At 41.5% G+C, this 21,403-nt stretch overlaps 1 protein-coding gene across 1 annotated transcript; it reads left to right on the forward strand.

The window, feature by feature from the left end:
* LOC127092923 (endo-1,4-beta-xylanase 5-like) lies at positions 1-2,637 on the forward strand. The gene is made up of 7 exons (XM_051031818.1): positions 1-104; positions 182-228; positions 386-581; positions 674-840; positions 952-1,050; positions 1,313-2,104; positions 2,199-2,637. The coding sequence occupies exons 1-7, from the start codon at positions 38-40 to the stop codon at positions 2,538-2,540; spliced, it is 1,710 nt and encodes a 569-aa protein (XP_050887775.1). The 5' UTR covers positions 1-37; the 3' UTR covers positions 2,541-2,637.
* Positions 2,638-21,403: the final 18,766 nt, after the last annotated feature.

A 21,403-nucleotide genomic window follows, 5' to 3' on the forward strand; every position in this document is an offset into this window, starting at 1 on the left:
TGTGTAAGGAAAGTTTTATAATGTTAATTAGTGACAAATGAAAGTTGCTACAAAATTATGCAATTTGTTGTTCACCACCATCTCTTTCCTTTTACTCTTCTCAGGTTTCTATATATCTATCATCTCCTTTAATTCACTGCTACAATTTTTTCATTTCTAACATATCTTTACAACAATGCAGGCCTTGGCGTTGATTCTATGGATTATGATTATTTTGCTACTACAAAGGCAATGACACATATTTAACTATGATTATTATTAGTTTTATAAACTTTAAATAATTCAAACAATTTAAAAACCAATGAGTTTTTGCTAGTTTAAATCTGCAATTATTGTCCATAAAAAACTTACTCACCCATGTTATCAATGCTATGAAATAAAACAGTGTATAACAGAACCTCATAAAGCACAATATGGAGGGGGTATTATAGTAAATCCAGACTTTGATCACAATATAGAGAATTGGACAGTGTTTGGAAATAATGGAAATAGATTCATTATTGCTAGCAACAGAACACAAACATTGGATAGTTTTTCACAAAAGGTTCTACTCAAGAAAGAGTTACTATACATGTTTTCAGGTAACTAACATTCATCAAATCAATGTTGTTTTCATGTTGGTTATTCGTAAATTTCTAAAACATGTTTTGAATTATTTTATTTCCACATTCAGCTTGGATTCAACTGAGTGAAGGAAGTGACATTGTATCTGTTGTTTTTAATATAAATGGAAGTGAATTGGTAAGAGGTGGCCATGTGATAGCAAAAAATGGATGCTGGTCTTTTTTAAAAGGCGGCATAGTCGCAAACTTCTCAAGCTCCGCCGAGATTCTTTTCGAGGTAAACTACATCAGTCGGAAGAAAATACTAATATAAGAATTAATACACTAACATTTGTCTAAATAAATAAAAAAGGCTAAAAATATGAAATTGAGTAACAATGCATTGCAGAGTAATAATCCAAGTGTGGAAATATGGGCTGATAGTGTCTCATTGCAACCATTTACTAAAGAAGAATGGAGATCACACCAAGACAACAATATTGAGAAGGTATGTATTTGTGATATAATCTTAACAAGTTAGTTACTTGCTTAACAAGTTAGTTACTTGCTTAACAAGTTAGTTATTTTGTTATGATTAGTTGTGTGGTTAGCAAGTTAGTTAGTTTGTTATGATTAGTTACTTGGGTTATAAATAACCGACTTGTATATATACGTGTGTATAGTGTAATTTTACATGCAGATATTAATCATTAGTAAAGTCGGTGAATACATCGTTCTGGTTATAACTAGTCTTGATTTATAACTTGTAGGTACGTAAGAGCAGGGTGAGATTTCATGTAAGTAATGCAAATGAGACAGCGTTGGAAGGAGCAAAAGTTGTGATAAAACAAACAAAAGCAAATTTTCCATTTGGATGTGGAATGAACCAGCACATCCTCACAAACGGCGACTACCGGGATTGGTTTGTGTCAAGATTCAAATACACAACTTTCACCAATCAAATGAAATGGTATAGTACAGAGATAATTCAAGGCCAAGAAAACTATACTATCTCAGATGCAATGTTGAAATTCACCAAAGAAAACGGGATTTGTGTGAGAGGTCATAACATTTTTTGGGACGACGAGAAATATCAACCTGAATGGGTGAAGTCCTTATCGCCAGACGAATTACGCGAAGCCGCGGCAAAAAGAATAAAATCTGTTGTTACAAGATATAAAGGAGAATTGATTGCATGGGATGTGGTGAATGAGAATGTTCATTTTCACTTTTACGAGGATAAACTAGGTGAAAATGCATCTGAATTGTACTATTTAAGAGCTTACGAGCTTGATCCAACAACAACATTGTTTATGAATGAGTATAATACTATTGAATATAGCGGTGACAAGGTTGCTAGTCCTGCAAATTATTTCAACAAACTTAACGAAATTCTGCAATCTCCGGAAGCTTCTGAAATGTCATTTGCAATTGGATTGCAATGCCATTTTGGCAGTGGCAGACCAAATCTTGCTTACATGAGATCAGGTCTAGATTTTCTTGGTCAAATTGGATTTCCAATATGGCTCACAGAAACCAGTGTAGATCCTCAACCAAAGCAGGTATGAACTGAAAACTGAAAATGTTTTCTGGATACGAATAAACCAAACCGAAAACGAACATTGATTTCGCTTGTGATTTTTGTTTGTTGTTTAGGCAGAATACTTTGAAGAGATACTAAGAGAAGGCTACTCGCATCCAGCAGTTAAAGGGATAATAATGTTTGCTGGTCCAGCACAAGCTGGTTTCAACACTACACTTCTTGCTGATGAAAATTTTAAAACAACTCCAACTGGAAAAGTTGTGGACAAGTTGATTAGTGAGTGGGGAATTGGACCTTATACAGCAATTGCAGATCATAGAGGAATCGTAGATATTGCGTTACATTATGGAGAGTATGATGTAACTGTTACTCATCCTTTAACACAACACTCTGAAAAATTAAACATAAGTGTTGGGAAAGAATTTTCACATAAAAACGTGAAAATGCATGCCTAAATGCTTGTATTGGTCTGCATATCAAAATTGAATGGGAGAAACATTATTAAAGTAATAAATTAAATTGGTCTGTCGTTGCAGTGACCATGTTATTTTATTATTGGCTAATTAATTATAACTTGCAGTAGTAATATCTCTAATCTGCAAACTATACCTCCGGAGGATGCATGAAAGAGTAGATGATGGATATGATAAATCAATGGAAATGCGAAGCCTATCACCTAACCATTTACAAAGGTCCAAAGAAAACAGACATTCGAGAAATAGGTGAACTAATGTTTCGAACACAGCCTTATCATAGAAGACCAATCAATTGACAATAATGGAAGATGCAAGAAATGAAAAGCTTGTTTTGCAATCAACATCCCATCAGACGAATGAGGCCAAACAAGCTTATCTTGAAGATGAGATATAGGAAAAATAATACTAGATAGCCGATGAGTAATCTTTGTACTTCTCAAAACATCAACAGGAAGATCTATACCACTTTAAAGCATTGAATGAAAAGACTGAGGAAGCACTAATAAGTCCACTAAAGGAGCATCAGGCCAACTATCTCTCCAAAAATTAATATGGTTCCGCGTGCCAAGAATTCATGCATTCTTAACATCTAACTGATGTAGGGGCAGTACAAGTTGACAACAAGAGATAAAAGAATTTTGATAGTGGTCAATTTTGTAATAGGAGAAAATGTCTTTGAGTAGTTATACCATAGGTCTTAGTAAGGCCTTTAGACACCAAGTGACCATTGTGTCTTTTAATTAAATCATATGAATTATACTTCATAGTAAACACCCATTTTCATCCATTTGTCTTCTTGTCATCTGATAGTATCGTAACACTCCAAATTTTGTTCTTTTCAAGAGCTTTCATCTCTTCAAGTATAATTTTCCTCCATTTTAGAGTTTCTAGAGCAACCTGTACACTTTTTTGCAATTTCTACACTAGAAGATTTTGAGGTAAAGGCAGACAAAGATGAATATAAAATTGGACATTGGGTGTTTAGTGTAAGATCTAACAGGTTTTCTAATGGCAACATGATCATCTATATCATGATACAAAATACGACTCTAAAAAACAGAGATATACTTACCTTTCCTTTTCTTAGGAGGTTGATCATTCTCCGCTCCAGATTCCAGATTGTGTTGAGATGTGGACTCATCCCTTCCTTTATGGTGCTTTTTCACAAAAATATTTCCTTTCCAAGTCATGTTTCCTAGTTCAAAATTGTTTTCTTGAAGTGACTCGTTATTTTGTGGCATTTAAATTAGATCATCATTATCATCATTTTTAGTATTCTCATTGTTTTCTACAAGAGAAAATATAGGCACGGATTCACAAAGTTCCTTACTCATAATAGGAGTAGGATCTGATAAAGAATCATGATCATTTTCTGTTGGTGCAGAAGTATAAGTCTTAGAACTTTGTGGTACATGCAAAGATAAATTATTTAAAAAACGCACGCCCTGAATTTGAAACAAGTCTTCCTTTATATCCCCCTTTGAAGATGAGTGACATCAAAAAAGGTTTATTTTCAAAGAATGTAACGTCTATAGTGACAAACATTTTCTTGATATTTGGATCAAAATATTTATATCCTTTTTGGGTTGGGGAGAGATGGCACTCTGTCATTGCATGGTTTCGATTGAAGAAACGAATCAAAATAAGTTAAAGAGGAGCAAAAATGAGGAATAAAGGCCAAAGAAAGATGTAAAAATGACTAAGTATGAAGAAATAAGGACTTAGTGAAAATCAGGTGGAAAAAAGAGCAAATATGTGCAACTACTGAAATAATCACGCGCAGCATTGCGCAACATCGCGCGCGTGATAGAAAAGCATATTTACTATCGCGCGATGCAAGTTATAACACGCACGATGATACTTTTTCTGGACTTTTTCTGACGCGTTTCTGATCCATTCTTAATGCTTTAAAAGGGGAAGTTTGGTAATTTTTCAAGGGTTATGCAATTTTACATTGCAATTGATGATTTACAACATCAGAAGGCATATTTGGAGCGCATTTGAATCCTATATTTGATATTGTAATTTTAATTATGAGTAGTTAATTTTCTCTATATTAGGGTTTGTTTGTTGAACCTATTTTAATAATGTTGGGACATATGTTTGATTTGTCATTGCATGAATGATCTGAGTTATAATTATATTCAATTGCACCTTATTATTAATGCTTTTTGTGTAAGATACTTTTTTAATTTGATTTTAGACGCATAGGGAATACTGACCATTAGTCTATGCATTAAGCCTAGGGAAATTGTTGTGCTTACGTCAGTTGAATAGGGATAGGAGGCCTCGAGTAGTGACTTAGGAATTAACATTCTATTGCATTACCTAATATCGCTTACGCTGATGGACTAGGGATAGAAAACTCTGAGTATATATTAGTGAGTTATACACCAAGGGATTGAGTATCGCGGTTTTGTTAATTCGTCGTGGAATTATAACAAGGATATCGTTTATGCAATACATCGAACACCAACAATAGAGAAATAAGAGATTTTATACAAAGCCTAACCGCTTTCGTATTATTGACAAAAAACTTTATTTTCTTTTTGCAATTAAAACTTGAAAAGCTCCATTTAGTATTTTCTAAACATTGCACAATATTGTCTTGTTAAATAGCATTCCCTCTAGATTCAATCTTTTTATTACTTCGACATTATCGGTACACTTGCCGAGAAATCATCAAGTTTTTGACGTTGTTGTCAAGGGCTGTTGATTATTTTAACAAGGCAACGTTTGTGCAACGTTTTTTTATTTAGTTTTTTATTTTTGTTTTATTTTCTCATTATAACAGTGCTATTGAGGTATTTCTTGTTTGTGTATGCGCAACTCAGGATCGACATTGACACCGTTTGATCCAGAAACAGAAAGAACTGCGCGTGCCATCAAGAGAGTGGTTAGAGAAGAAACTCTACCTCAAAGGATCTTAGTAGAAGACAATTCACTGATTTCTTCGGACACGGAAGAGGAAATCGCCATGGCAGCTACACAACCCCAAACTATGGGGGACTACTGCAAAAGAACTGATGAAGGACAAGTTTCTAGAGGGTTTGTACCGGCAGACCACGTTAACTTTCACATAAAAGATTATGTACTTTCAGGTTTAAGAGACAATTTGTTCGATGGGAACACAATTAGAGACTCGTGGGAGCATCTTGCTCGCTTCTACGAAACAACTCCGATGTGCGGACCAACTGAGGTCACTGAAGACCAAGTCAAGCTAAGGTTATTTAGTTTCTCGCTAATTGGAAGAGCCAAAGATCAGTTACTTTGCCTTCCAAATGGAATGATACAGACATGGAAAGAGCTCGAGGAAGTTCTTAGAGAGATTCTTCACCACCACTCAGTTTGCTGAGCGAAGAGCGGAAATTACAAATTTTGAGCAGCAGGAAACTAAATCGTTGTATGACTTATGGGAAAGGTTTAAAATTTTACTAAGAAGGTGTTCGAATCATAATATGAATAGCATGGAACAAATGCATAATTTTATCAAAGATCTCAAGAGTCAAACACGCATGCTGCTAGATGCTTCAGCGGGAGACACGATCAGAACAATGACCGAACCACAAGTTAAAGACCTGATTGAAAAGACTTGCTTGAATGAATATCGTTCAAAGAGCGAAAGGTCAGTAAAAATTGAAACTGTAGGCACACCCAAAGTTATGTTAGTTGTTGATACTCATACTGCACTTTTAGCCCAAATTGAATTATTGAATAAAAAGTTAGTTGAAAGCAACTTGAGTAAAGCTAACGTGAGTTCAATACGAACACTTAGGTGTGATTTTTGTGGAAAGGGACATGCAAATGGAAGGTGGTATTTGGAAGGGTCGAGTGAAGAAGCTCAATTTTCTAATTTTCAGAAAAATAACCCTTACTCCAACACCTACAATCTCAGATGGAAGGATCACCCAAATTTCATATGGAGCAATAACCAAAATACAAGTGATAATCTAGGTATTCAGCAAAATCAACAAGCTCCAATCCAAAGGAAACCTTCACCACTGGAAGAGACCCTGCAAAAATTCATCCAGGCCACTCAAAGCAGTTTTGATCAGGTGAATAAACAACATGAAACAATGAGTAAGAACCATGACGCGTCTTTAAAAAATTTGGAGATGCAAATTGGTCAGCTATCTAGACAAATAGCCACTTTATCTAGATCTAGTGAAGGATTTATAGGTAACACTGTAGATAATCCTAAAAATGAGAGTTTCAAGGCTATAGAAACAGGTTTTGAGGTGATCACCAACAGGGGTGAGGATGAAATAGTGGAAGTAAGGAGTGAGAAATAAGAGAGTAAAAACCAGGGTGACCAAGCTGAGAATGGAGTCACCATTGAACAATTAATAGACAAAAACTCCCCTTAGAGAAGGAATAAGAAGTATATTCTTAAGGACCCTTATCCAGAACTACCTGATTGTATAAAACTGCCATATTCAATAATTAAGAAAAAACCATTATAAGAATATGAGGCAAGACTGTTTGTGAAGTTCAAAGAGATGTTAACCACACTTCAGGTGATTATTTCTTTTTATGAAGTTTTAGAGCTAATGCACAAGTTTTCTAAATTTATGAAGGCATTGTGAAAGGGTGCAAAGCATAAATTGGTCAAAGAACAAGTAAACATGGCTAAGTAAGGCGTTATGACAGTGCCCTAAACACTGCCCCCAAGCTGAAGGATCCAGGTAAGTTCACCATCTCTTGTACCATGGGTAGAGTAAAGATTCCACACGCTTAATGTGATTTAGGATCTAGTATAAATGTAATGTCACTAAATAAGGTTAAGGAATTGAACTTGGAAGAGATCATACCGAGTAATATGACTCTCACTTTGGCTGATTTATCTGTTACTCATCCTGATGGTATATTACAAGATGTGTTATTACATGTCAATGGTTTAGTTTTTCCTACAGATTTCGTGGTGGTTGACATGAAGGGAGACACAAGAGGGCCAGTTATTCTCGAATGCTCATTCTTGACAACTAGGAAGGCTTTAATAGATGTGGAAACTGATGAACTTAGTTTGAAGTTCAACAAGGAAAATGTGGTGTTTAATGTGTATGAATGGACAATGTATGTAGAATATCTGGAGACATGCTACCAGATTGAAGAAAAAGGTAGCATGATTGACAAAAGATAGATTGGAGGTGGATTAACTGGAGTGAGGATATCCCTTGCGCCTGACGCGCCTTAGGCATTGACCGTCAAGCTAATGACGGAAAACAACGCTGAATAGGTGTAGCACCTCAAATTTGCACCTACATTTTGTACATACATTTTCATCATTAGTTCATTAACATAACATGGTCCACTGCATAACATTGCATTGTCCCTTTTGCCCAAGTGCAAGTTCAGCTGACAAGTTAGGTCAAACTGGTCAGGAGATCAGTCAATCAAGCAAACAAGGGCAATTTTCATTGAGCCAAGGCCCTAGGGTTGGTCCAACATGTTCACATGACTTGGGGATCCATTTGAAGTGTTTAGGTCAAAGATTGGATGTTCAGAGGTCATCATTCAATGCACAGTCAGTCAGAAACCCTAAAGAGTCAAACTTGGTCAACTGTGATTGATTTTATGGTTTTGATGATGGGATTTGGTTTGAGAGAGCTTATTCATGTCCAAATAGGCCTCATATATCAGGGTAAACATCATCATTGAAGAATTTGAAGCCAAATCAGAAATTTCCAAAAATAGAAACTGGACCTGTAATTTTAACTGCCAAAAATGGAAACTTCTTGATCCCAAACTTACATCATGATACAAGCTTCAAATGAATTTTTTCCCAACATGAAAGTTGAAGATCTTGTTCTCCCATTTCCAAAAAGTCCAAGAACTCTCAATTCCCATGTATGGTTGGCAAAATATGATCAATTCATTTTCAAAAATTCTTGAACTTCAAAAGGCCATATCTCTCAAACCATTTGGCCAAATTTGGTGAGGTTTTTTCCAACAAGTCATATTTGATCCCCTCTTTCCAAAAATGTCATCATCATGCATCAAGACATCACCATTCAAAATGGCCTTTTTGGACTTGCTTGAATTAATTTCAAGTGTAGTGAAAAATTGACTTTTTGAAATAACCTTTTTCCTTCACTTTGGCCAATTGGAATTGATCAGAATATGCAATTGGAACTTGCCCAAAGGCCCAAATTCGTGCACAACACCATACACCTCACCACCTAAGTGAAAATGCTCCAATTAGCAAAATGGTCATTTTTAGCAAAGCATGATTAACACTCCATTAGCAGCTCACTAAACAGCAAATATATAGTGGATTTTCTGTCAAACTAAACCCTAGCAGCCATAACATTACACACAGAAAACCATTTCTCTCAAAACATCCATTTTGCACTTTGGAAATTTTCTGCTCAAACTTTCAAAGAAGCACGAATTTGCTTGCTTGCTTCATCATCCAACATCTTCTTGGAAGCCATTTGGAGCTTTGTTTCTCAACTGTAATACCATTTCCATAGCTGCATTAACAACTATCCTTCCATGGCAGAGTTGGTTTCGAGCAAAAACAAATATCATTGAGCTAAAATCCTTCAAGCATTCATCATCTGGAAGCTTTGTGAGCAACTGTTTCAAGCAAACCAAGCCAAATTCCAACTGTTTCACTATTTCCTTCAAGAACAAGTGCTTTTAGTTGCTCAGTTCCTTGTGAACTTTTGCTTTGCTTTGCTTGTATAAGCAATTTGCATTGAGGTATACTTCTAAATCTTCATGTAGTCTGGAAGACCTGGCCTGTTACTTGGCCAGGCAACTGTCTGAAGTCCTCCTTAAGAGGCAATGTTTGTGACTGTTTACATTTGTCCTTGTATAGAGTCAAAGACCTCCTAAGTGAAGAGGCAATTGGCAGAACCCAAGGGATATGCAACCTATCCCCTGCTATTCTGTGTGTCATCTGTTTTGCTCACACCACTGTATTGATGCATTGCAGATACAAACCCAAGATCTTGTACAATTGTACAGTTGAGTCAGTTTTAAATGTGTAGAAGGGTTCCCACTTTCTGAACCCACACATTCTTGTCTTAAGCTCTCCCAGGCCAGGGATAAGAGCTGTGAAGTCCTATCTTCACTCACCTTTCATCTGCTTCACCTTAGCCCCTCAATGGCAAGGTTAAGAGCTAACATAACCCAGTTACAGAGGTTTGTTTGTTGAGGTTGATATGACCCCTCGACTAAAACCTAACCTTGATTGAGCCCATTGTTTGCATATAGTGTGTGCTACTTGTGCTTGTGTGTTTGTTTGACTTGCTTCCTGTGCAAGTTAGGGTTAGTTTAGACTTGCTTCCTGTGCAAGTTAGGTTTTGCTTGGCTTGCTTCCTGTGCAAGTTAAGTGTGTGTGTGGCTTGCTTCCTGTGCAGGTCATGATTAGGATAGGCTGGCTCCCTGTGCCAGTTAGCTAGAAACCTTAACTTAGGGATGATTTGCATGATAACATCTAGGCTCGAGTCGTAGTCTCCCTAGTTGTGTCTCCCTCTGTTATCTGGTTAGGCTAGTCTTTCTCCCCTCTGTAGGGGAACTACATCGCCCTGATCCTCGTTCCAGACGAGGTATGTAGGCAGGAGACCGTGCGAGGTCTCTCCGGGCGCCTTTTTTCTTTCTTTTTTTGTGTGTGTTTGGCAACTATTAGGCCCGAGCTCTAGTCTCCCTATTAGTTTGTCCTTTCAACCTTTCGTGTTCTTTTCGACGTCTCAGCGTTTCCTCTTGTTGGTGTGGCAACTATTAGGCTCGAGCTCTAGTCTCCCTATTAGTTCGCGTGTCCTTTTTCCCCTCTGTAGGGGAACTACATCGCCCTGATCCTCGTTCCAGACGAGGTATGTAGGCAGGAGACCGTGCGAGGTCTCTCCGGGCACCTTTTTTCTTTTTGTGTGTGTTGTTTGACGATTGCTAGGCTCGAGTTCCCGACTCCTTAGCAATTTGTTGTCTGTTTGTTCTTGTTGTGTGCTTGGAAGCTGATGTAAGTCCATCGAGTGGCATTTGGGTTCCAGTGTGGGTTTGTTTGGTTCGGATGCTGATGTAAGTCCAGTGATTGGCATTCAGGCTCCACATTTGCCTTTGTCTGTTTGTTTGTGTGCGTGTCAGCCGAGCTACGAATGCTCTGATTCTCCTTCGTCCAAGGAGATACGTATGCATAGGACGCGATATCCTAGCGAGCATGTGTCGTTTCCCCAGTCCGAACTACTTTGACTCTGATGTCTATGCCTGATAGACTAAGTAGGCCCAGGATGCGATATCCTGCCGAGTCAGTCTTGTTTGTTTTCTTGTGTCTCTTTCAGCCAGTGTGTGTGTGTGTGAGCAGCGTTTTTAGCAACCATTTTCCTTTCTATTGTGCGTGGATCCCGTCGAGTACGACGGATGCGTAGGGGTGCTAATACCTTCCCTTCGCATAACCGACTCCCGATCCCATTCTCTTTGGTCGCGAGACCATGTCTTTTCCAGGTTTACTCTGAGCGTTTCCTTTCCCTCTTTTGGGATAAATAACGCACGGTGGCGGCTCTGTTGTCCTGTTTTCCCGCCGGTTTTTCGCGTAATGCGACAGCTGGCGACTCTGCTGGGGACCCGAAGTTGACCTCTGCTGGTCCATCTTCCCTGAGCGAGTCTCTCCTAGCGCTCTCTAGTTTAGGGCTTTGGTTGCTTTTTGCTGTTATTTATTGCATTCATTGTATATATGTGCATTTATTATTTGCATTTATTGTTTGCATCAATGTTTGCATTCATTCATTATCATCTGCTGTGTTGTCTGTGTTTCTCTGCTTGGGGGTGGGAGTCACTTGAGGTAAAAGGTCCAATACCCAGACCATGAGTGAAATCTAGGATGCTTAGGAATAGAGTGATTCGTGGGAAGCGGGTGGTATTGCGCCACTCAGCGGAACATTGATATCACGAACAGTTCAGACCCTGGTGGGATATTGTCGTTGCATACTTCAGGTGTGTATATGATGATATTCTGCGAAAGGTTATTTATGTTGTGTTTCTCTCGACTTTACCCTGGCCTAGACGACACCCGTGAGTGGGGAGGGAATGATCTTTATTACAGGTACAGATGGTGACTCAGGTGGTGACTAATGGTTCCGTTGATCAGAGTCATATTTATCAGTCGGATTTATGGTCATTTATTGCCGAGAAGCCGGAGTGCTGTCCGTGGTATTTATCAGTGGGGATCCGTTTATTTCAGGATTCCCCGGGCCGATTCAGAGATCCTATGGTTATCTGCTTAGAGATTGTCTGATGATGATGATGTATCTGTCAGTTCCGTTTATTTCGGAACTCCCTTGAGTTGGATTTGTGGTTACATATTCCCTCAGATGGTTGTGATCAGTTCAGAGATCAGGGCTTCAGTACAAATGTTCAGATGACTCGGAGGATGGCACAGTGCATCGCATTCATACATCTGCATCATTCCCACTTTGCATTCATCTGCATCAAACCTACGTCTAGCCATATGAGGAGTATTATTGATTGAGAATCTGGTTGAGAGACATCTGAATGTCAAAATATTATTGGTGAAATATTATCTGTCTCGATGAAACCAGAATCAAAGGACAGAATCTTCCTCATATGGACAGACGTTGCATTCATGCATATTAACCTGTTCGCTGTTTTGCAGGTATCTGTTGCTAACGTGCTTGATTGTTTCAGGAATCATTGCTCGTGCTCGCAGAGTTGTACCTTTGCACTCAACCCGACCTCACAGATACTTCACGAGGCGCAACACTCCTCGACTGATGGATCTTCCAAACACTGACATCCTCGAGCTGAAAGACAAGATGACTGAGCTGATCAACATCATGCAAGGCTTTGCAGTTGGTCAGAAGGCTCTAGCGGATAAAGTCGAGAAGCTCGAGCGGGCTTCAGCAGCAAACAGTGGTGTAAACTTGGATGGTGTCTCCAACCAGGGGCTGGGTGGTTCTAGAGATGGTGGAAAGAGAGCAACGGTGGGTATGGTGAATAACGCCGCTGAGGGTTTCGGTGCTGCTGGTGGTCAACCGGGGCAGAATTTGAAGGATAGTCTGTTTCCTCCATTCTTCGGGGTTGAGGATGATAGAGAGGAAGACAGGGAAGCAGACCAATTCTCGATGCATAATGAACCTTTTGGTCAGTACAGTGCTCCGCCGCAGAACAAAGAGATTCAGCTGCTGGCTGAAAAGATCAGAGCTTTGGAGAGCTATGCCACTCCTGGGGTGGTAAACATGTCAAACATGGGGCTAGTGGAGGGGATTGTGATCCCGCAAAAGTTTAAAGCGCCCGCGTTTGATCGCTATAATGGGAGTTCCTATCCCGAGACTCATCTGCAGGCTTTTGTCCGCAAGATCTCAGCTTACACCATGGACCAAAAGCTGTGGATGTACTTCTTCCAAGACAGTCTGTCCGGAGGCTCACTGGAGTGGTACACCAAGCTCAAGTCCTCAGATATCAAGAATTGGCAAGATCTGGGGGACGCATTCTTTAAGCAGTATCAGTTCAATGCTGATATGGCCCCGAGTCGTACCCAGCTGCAGGGTATGTCTCAAAAGAATAACGAAGGGTTTAAAGAATACGCTCAGAGGTGGAGGGAGTTGGCTGCCAGAGTGCAACCTCCACTAGTTGACAGAGAGATGTCTGATCTCTTTATGGGGACTTTGCAGGGGGCGTATGCTGAGAGGATGGTTGGTTGTCCGGTGACCAACTTTTCAGATATAGTTGTGGCTGGGGAGAGAATTGAGAGCTGGTTGAAGCTCGGGAAGATTCAGGGTGTAGCTTCGTCGTCTGGGTCAAAGAAGCCCTTTGGGAATGGACAGAGGAAGAAGGAGGGTGATACCAGTGCAGTATACACACAAAGAGGACCCAGTAGGGATCGTTACTTCCAGCATACTGCTGCGGTAACCATTCCTGCTGAGCATCAGCCTGCACAGCAACAACAACAACAACAACCTCAACAGCAAAGACAACCATTTCAGCAGAGGCCTCAGAGGGCTGGTTATCAGGTGTGGGGGAGAGCAGTTGATAGGCAGTTTGACAGGCCGCCTGTGACTTATTCTTTTCTGTTTAAAAAGTTGATGGACTTGGGGCTGGTACAACTAAGGACTCTGGCACCTTTGAGACCTGATCAAAGGCCAGCCAACTATGATGAAAATGCAAGGTGTGAATTCCATTCGGGTGCTCCTGGGCATAATATAGAGAACTGTAAAGCTTTTAAGCACACAGTTCAAGACCTGGTGGATTCGAAAGCTATCAACTTTGCACCATCTCCCAACGTGAATGCTAATCCCATGCCCGCGCATGGTCAAAGGGGGGTGAATGCTATCTCTGAGGAGGGCAGAGTTGGGTTGTCAAGTGTTAATCAGTTGAAGACTCCTCTGGCTGAGGTCAAGAGGCAGTTGTTAAAGAATGGGGTTTATCCAGGCTGTGATGAGCAATGTGTTAAGTGCGTTGGTGCTCCTGATGGGTGTGAACTCTTAAGGAAGACTGTCCAGAGTTTGATGGACGATGGGAGTATTTTGATTGAGAAGGTTGATATGGGAAAAGAAGAGGTCTCCACCATAACAATTTATTTTGACCCGGTAGATTTGTCTACCCTGGCGGAGGCGGCTCCAGTTACCATCACGGTACCTGGACCCATTCCGTATGACAAAGAGGATGCCGTACCATGGCATTATGGTGGAGAGGTATACTGCAATGGTGAGAGGGTAGAGGATCAGACTGCGGATGAAACCACCGTTTCGAAGGTGGATAACGCCGGTCCTAGCGGTTTCACTCGCAGTGGCAGACTGTTTGCTCCGGATGCCTTAAGGAGAGAAGAAGGAGAGAAAGAGAAAAAAGAAAAGGCCGAGGCTTTAGCCAGGGCAAAAGGGAAAGCAGTGGTGAGTGATAGTACTCCAGTGGTGACACCGGCGCCGCTTGGGTCGGAAGAAAAACTTGATGATGATGCAGAGGAATTCTTGAGAATCATCAAGAAGTCTGAGTATAAATTGGTTGACCATCTGCAGCAGACTCCTTCCAAAATATCCATTTTGTCCTTGCTGTTAAGCTCTGAGGGTCACAGGGAAGCTTTGTTGAAGATTTTGAGGAAAGCATATGTTCCTCAAGAGATTACCATTAACCAGTTGGAGACGGTCGTGTCTAACATGCATGCCAGCCATGGGTTGGGTTTTACAGACATGGACTTGACTGTGGATGGGAGAAATCACAATCGGGCGTTACACATAGCGATGGAATGTAAAGGAGCCGTGCTTTCGCATGTGCTGGTTGATACCGTCTCCTCTTTGAATGTGTTGCCGAAGAAGGCTCTGGCAAAGTTGAATTGTGATGGGCTGATTCTGACTCCGACTGATTTAATAGTGCGGGCATTCGATGGGTCGAAGCGGGCCGTGTTTGGAGAGGTTGAGCTTCCTGTGAAGATAGGCCCAGAGGTGTTCAAGTCGACTTTTTACGTCATGGATATCCAGCCGGCATATAGTTGCCTGTTGGGTCGACCATGGATCCATGCTGCTGGCGCAGTGACCTCGACTTTACACCAAAAGTTGAAATACATCTGGGAGGGACAGGTCGTCACTGTCTGCGGAGAGGAGGATATCTTTGTCAGCCACCTGTCCTCATTCAAATATGTGGAGATGGATGGCGAAATCTGGGAGACGCCAAGTCAAGCTTTCGAAACCGTTAAGGTGGAGAATGCTCTGTTTGCCAAAGAGGAGGAGAAACCGTCCATTGCTTCGTACAAACAGGCCGCCGAGGTGGTAAAGAATGGAGAGGCTCCAGGTTGGGGCAGGATGATGGATATCTCCGCAAAGAAAGATCGCTTCGGAGTGGGTTACCAGTCGGGCCGAGGCTCAGGACAAGGCAGAGGACGCCGTACGTCAGTAACATTCACAAGCGCCGGAATGCTGGATCCGGATCACATCTGCATGATGAGTGAGGAAGCTGATAGCGACTGCGACATTGACCGGTGGATAAAGCCGTGCGCACCAGGGATGGGAGTCCAGAACTGGAAGGCTGAAAAGATCATCCGGGTCACTCTGCTGGAAGAGTAATATTTTTCTTGTTTTGATTTTATGTGCATGAAAGCCATACGTGTTGCCCGACACGTAATGGTCCATTGTAAGGGTCACCTCATGTTTAAATTTGCAAGTTCGCATCATTAATAAAAGGATGTTTTTCAATTAAAAGCGGTGTTCCCTGTTTTTCATTTATTTTTGCAGTTTAAAAATAAAAATAAAATAAAAATGGCAATATTTTCATTTTTCTTTTTCAATTTGTCACACACCGGTTCTAAAGCAATGCATGAATCAACATTCATGCAGATGTGATTCTTCTCCGGATCTCATTGATAACAATCCTGTTACACCCTCGTATGACCTCGACAATCCAATCTATCATGCTGAAGAAGAAGGCGAAGAAGATTGTGAACTGCCAGGGGAATTAGCCAGGTTGTTGAAACAAGAGGAGAAGGTGATTCAGCCGCATGAAGAGCAGATTGAGGTTGTGAACTTGGGTACCGACGAGGTCAAAAAAGAAGTGAAAATTGAAGGAGAATTGCGACCCAAAGCGCAGCAGAAATTAAAAATTTCTCCTTTAGAGATCCTTACGAATGGTCATGATCAGTGATAGAATATTTACCTCTTATGACGGTTGAAACCTTTGGTGAAGATCTCTTCTGACGATCAAAACCCTTTGATGCAGATCTCTTGTGACGATCAAACCCTTTGATGCAGATCCACTAAACGATCACGAACGTTGAACGATGACAACGTCTCTACTCAGTCCACACGAACGGTTTCCTTCAATCTCAGTGCTAGCTGGTACGAATGAAGGCTTTGAGTAAGAGAGAGAGAGAGAGAGAGAGAGAGAAAACGAAAAGAATGCAACCGCACTTAGTGCTTCTGCACAAGGGTTCTATTTATAGAACCACTTGTGTGGTGTCATACGGTGAACTGACTTGGTGTGTTTTGCTTTTTATCGCAATGTCGCGGATAGCAAGAGTCGCCACCGACTTTTCTTTTATCCAATAAGGAAAGGTGGAAAAGAACAGGAAAGACCTCAATAGATTTTGGGTTCGGGAGGTACATTATACAAAGGGAAGGTGTTAGCACCCTTTGTATCCATGGTTATCCATGGGCTCTTAATTACTGGATCACTTATATTTTTGTCTGAAAAGTGTCGGTGAATTGCTTAAAAAAATGTTTGAAAGAGAGTTTAACTTTGTAATGATTCTCGTATGAATGTATACAAAGTATTTATCTCATTTGATTTTGAAAATGGTTTAGAAAAATATAACTCGGTAATGATTCTAGTATGAATGTATACCAAGTGGTGATTTTCTAGGATTTGTAAGGTGTAAAGTGTGAGGGGTGGAAAATGTTTTAGGTTATGATCAAGTAATTGAGAGTTATACCTTCCTGAGGTCATTATGGGCATTTCCTATCCTTATGAGGGTAAAACTGTCCTTACTATTGAGAAGTAAGTAATCTTACCCTTTGGATGTAGAAGGGTCATCGTAGGGTCATCGATTGGTCATTGAAGGCAACAGTTGTGAGGATACCTTAGCATTCGAAGGGACTATCATCATTTAACCGTAGGCTACACCGAAGGGTCATCGAGGGACAAAGTCGTATTTCCGAAGGCAACATCCGAGGGACTATGATGATTTAACCGAAGGGTCTTTGCTAAGGATATCCCCATATTCACGGGACATGACCGTATTACGTAATCGTGGGGTAATAAAGAGAGATCCGATATCATTTATTTAAAGTCCGGATTTTAACAATTAATTAAATAGCCGTAATCAGTTAGGTAATTAGGTCCACCGGAAATCAATGAAATCAATACATTAAAAATCAAGCTTGGTGATTCAAGATGAATCTCCATATTAAACTTAGGTCATCCAAAAGCCATCTCCTCAAGAATGTCCACACCTAAAGCGGCATGCCTAGCCGGTTATTTCTTTGGAAGTATGCTGGCCTTTACATCATGCAACACACGGATTAGAGCATTGAGGCAAAATACAATTGGAAATTGCCCCATAAAATAAATATAACAGTCAGAAATTTAAGCCAAATAATGCAGAATCATCATCAGGTAAACATGAAATGGGCAGCAAAAAGGCAAAGCAGCCCCTGGTCCGGTCGCCTCTGCTTCGCCTAGCGAAGGCTCAGCGAAGGCTCGCTGCGGGCTCGCCTAGCGATGAGCTAGCGAGCGGCCACGGGTTTGAAATTTGAGAACATTATGACCTCAACCTGCAGCATGGCTTATGGCATCCAACACATAATTATATGGTTCAGTTTCACAATATTCAAGCACATTTAAATTCTCATGCAAAACTTCAAAATGTTTATGAATTCAATTATAATATCCTCCACAAAGTAAGAACATGAAGTGGTACCATATGCCAAATGAGAGCACAAAACGACATCACATGCAAATTAAGACACTAAAGCGGTACCACATGCAAAATAAGAACCTAAAGTGATGATCACATGCCGATTAAGAATCCTAAATCATATGCCAAGTAAGAAACTAAAGCGATAATAGTGATGCAAACCTGTTTGCAAATCGAGTTGCAACCTTGAATTGGCGAGCCGGATTGAGTTGGGCGACGGTAGCTTCGGAGCGGGTAAGCGGCCTTCAGGGTTTCCGCCTTCTGAACTCTTTGGATCAGCAGGGTTTCTGTGTTTCTCCCTCTGGATGCGTGTTTCCGTCCGTCTTCGTCCGTCTCGGTCTCTCTTTTTCGTGGCAGAGGAGTAGGTATTTATAGTAGTGGTAGTGGTGACCTAATGGGCTTAGAATGAGGTCCAAAACTTCAAACTTTCGCGAGCTTCGCTAGGCGAAGGAACTGCTCGCCTAGCGAGCAAACTAGGTCTGGGCTTTTTCCTGGGTCCAACTCTTCGCTGGGCGAGTGGCATGAGGCAATGTTCGCTAGGCGAAGGAGCTGCTCGCCTAGCGAGCCAGTTATTTTGGGCCGCCTGTGGATTGGGCCTGTTGTGAGTGGGCTTTTGTCCATTTGATATCAGTGCCTTGCAGAACAAGTCAGAGGGTCTTGGAAAATGCTTTGTAATATCAACGGACAAATTTTGGGGTATGACAGCTGCCCCTGTTCAATACTCTTGAACCGAGAGAGTAGAATGGTATGTGCCGTTCGTGGTCTGGAGGTGAAAGATTATTGAACACTAGAATGCCCCGAAAATTTGCGCTTGTCCATCAGTCTTGACGGAGATGGGCTTAGAGATGCCATCCAAGAAACTTGCCGAGGAGATTTCCAGATGGTGTCGTACGTTAGACGATATCTAGAGACATGGGTGTCACATCGGGTCATACATCCGACCATATGGTGAGTCATCCATTATGCCGTCGACTTCGCTAGGGAGTCAGAGTATGCTATATACTGCTGGGGATATGGGATCAGCATGGATCGTATGTTAGACCGTGTCTGGATACCAGAGTGAGTTGTTTGTTAGGCGGATGACTTTGATGGGGATGAAAGATCAGAATGGATCGTATGCTAGATCGTCTCTGAGTTGCAGAATGGGCCGTCCGTTAGGCTGAATCTGCTGAAAAGGGAGTAGTCGTATGCCAGACCACCATTCAGGAATGTACCTGTCCGAAGGTAGCACCTGAGCAAGGGAGTAGCCGTGTACCAGACTATCATTCAGGAATGTACCTGTCCGAAGGTAGCACCTGAGCAAGGGAGTAGCCGTATACCAGACTACCATTCAGGAATGTACCTGTCCGAAGGTAGCACCTGAGAAAGGGAGTAGCCGTATACTAGACTACCATTCAGGAATGTACCTGTCTGAAGGTAGCACCTGAGCAAGGGGAGTAGCCGTATACCAGACTACCATTCAGGAATGTACCTGTCCGAAGGTAGCACCTGAGCAAGGGGAGTAGCCGTATACCAGACTACCATTCAGGAATGTACCTGTCCGAAGGTAGCACCTGAGCAAGGGAGTAGCCGTATACCAGACTACCATTCAGGAATGTACCTGTCCGAAGGTAGCACCTGAGAAAGGGAGTAGCCGTATACCAGACTACCATTCAGGAATGTACCTGTCCGAAGGTAGCACCTGAGCAAGGGAAGTAGCCGTATACCAGACTACCATTCAAGAATGTACCTGTCCGAAGGTAGCACCTGAGCAAGGGAAGTAGCCGTATACCAGACTACCATTCAGGAATGTACCTGTCCGAAGGTAGCACCTGAGCAAGGGGAGTAGCCGTATACCAGACTACCATTCAGGAATGTACCTGTCCGAAGGTAGCACCTGAGCAAGGGGAGTAGCCGTATACCAGACTTCCATTCAGGAATGTACCTGTCCGAAGGTAGCACCTGAGCAAGGGGAGTAGCCGTATACCAGACTACCATTCAGGAATGTACCTGTCCGAAGGTAGCACCTGAGCAAGGGGAGTAGCCGTATACCAGACTACCATTCAGGAATGTACCTGTCCGAAGGTAGCACCTGAGCAAGGGGAGTAGCCGTATACCAGACTACCATTCAGGAATGTACCTGTCCGAAGGTAGCACCTGAGTAAGGGAGTAGCCGTATACCAGACTACCATTCAGGAATGTACCTGTCCGAAGGTAGCACCTGAGGAGATAAAGGTCTAACTTGGTCGTACATTAGACTGTATTTGCAAAATCTGACTTGAAGGTCTAACTTGGTCGTACATTAGACTGTATTTGCAGAATCTGACTTGAAGGTCTAACTTGGTCGTACATTAGACTGTATTTGCAGAATCTGACTTGAAGGTCTAACTTGGTCGTACATTAGACTGTATTTGCAGAATCTGACTTGAAGGTCTAACTTGGTCGTACATTAGACTGTATTTGAGTGGTATTTGAAGATTTGAAGGTCTAACTTGGTCGTACATTAGACTGTATCTGAGTTAATGAAGGTCAGAATGGATCGTACGCTAGATCGTATCTGAGTTGAAGGAGTCATGTGTTGAGATGAATCAGGATGGACCGTATGCTAGGCAGTACCTGAGAAGTGAAGGTCCAACTGGGTCGTACATTAGACCGTGTTGGGAGTAGTTGAAGATCCAAATGGGTCTTATGATAGACTGTATTGGAGTTGCAGGATGAGTCGTCCATTAGGCTGAATCTGATGATAAAAGGGGGTAGTCGTACACTAGACTACACTTCAGAAATGTACCGTACACTAGGTAGCATCTGAGGAGACGAAGGTCAAATTGGGTCGTACATTAGACCGTATCTGAGCAGACTGAGCCGTCCATTAGGCTGAATCTGATGATAAAAAGGGGGTAGTCGTACACTAGACTACACTTCAGAAATGTACCGTACACTAGGTAGCATCTGAGGAGACGAAGGTCAAATTGGGTCGTACATTAGACCGTATCTGAGCAGACTGAGCCGTCCCTTAGGCTGAATCTGATGATAAAAAAGGGGGCAGTCGTACACTAGACTACACTTCAAAAATGTACCGTACACTAGGTAGCATCTGAGGAGACGAAGGTCAAATTGGGTCGTACATTAGACCGTATCTGAGCAGAATGAGCCGTCCATTAGGCTGAATCTGATGATAAAAAAGGGGGCAGTCGTACACTAGACTACACTTCAGAAATGTACCGTACACTAGGTAGCATCTGAGGAGACGAAGGTCAAATTGGGTCGTACATTAGACCGTATCTGAGCAGACTGAGCCGTCCCTTAGGCTGAATCTGATGATAAAAAAGGGGGCAGTCGTACACTAGACTACACTTCAGAAATGTACCGTACACTAGGTAGCATCTGAGGAGACGAAGGTCAAATTGGGTCGTACATTAGACCGTATCTGAGCAGAATGAGCCGTCCATTAGGATGAATCTGATGATAAAAAGGGGGCAGTCGCACACTAGACTACACTTCAGAA

This window comes from Lathyrus oleraceus, chromosome 6, assembly GCF_024323335.1.
Source record: "Lathyrus oleraceus cultivar Zhongwan6 chromosome 6, CAAS_Psat_ZW6_1.0, whole genome shotgun sequence".
NCBI classification, from domain to species: domain Eukaryota; kingdom Viridiplantae; phylum Streptophyta; class Magnoliopsida; order Fabales; family Fabaceae; genus Lathyrus; species Lathyrus oleraceus.

What these genes read in the sequence shown, in the direction of transcription:
- LOC127092923 (XM_051031818.1), top strand. Translation starts at nt 38, where the DNA reads ATGAAAGTTGCTACAAAATTATGCAATTTGTTGTTCACCACCATCTCT. An exon ending in GTTACTATACATGTTTTCAG is followed by an intron (nt 582 to 673) that starts GTAACTAACATT and finishes TTCCACATTCAG; the next exon opens with CTTGGATTCAACTGAGTGAA. An exon ending in AAGACAACAATATTGAGAAG is followed by an intron (nt 1,051 to 1,312) that starts GTATGTATTTGT and finishes TATAACTTGTAG; the next exon opens with GTACGTAAGAGCAGGGTGAG.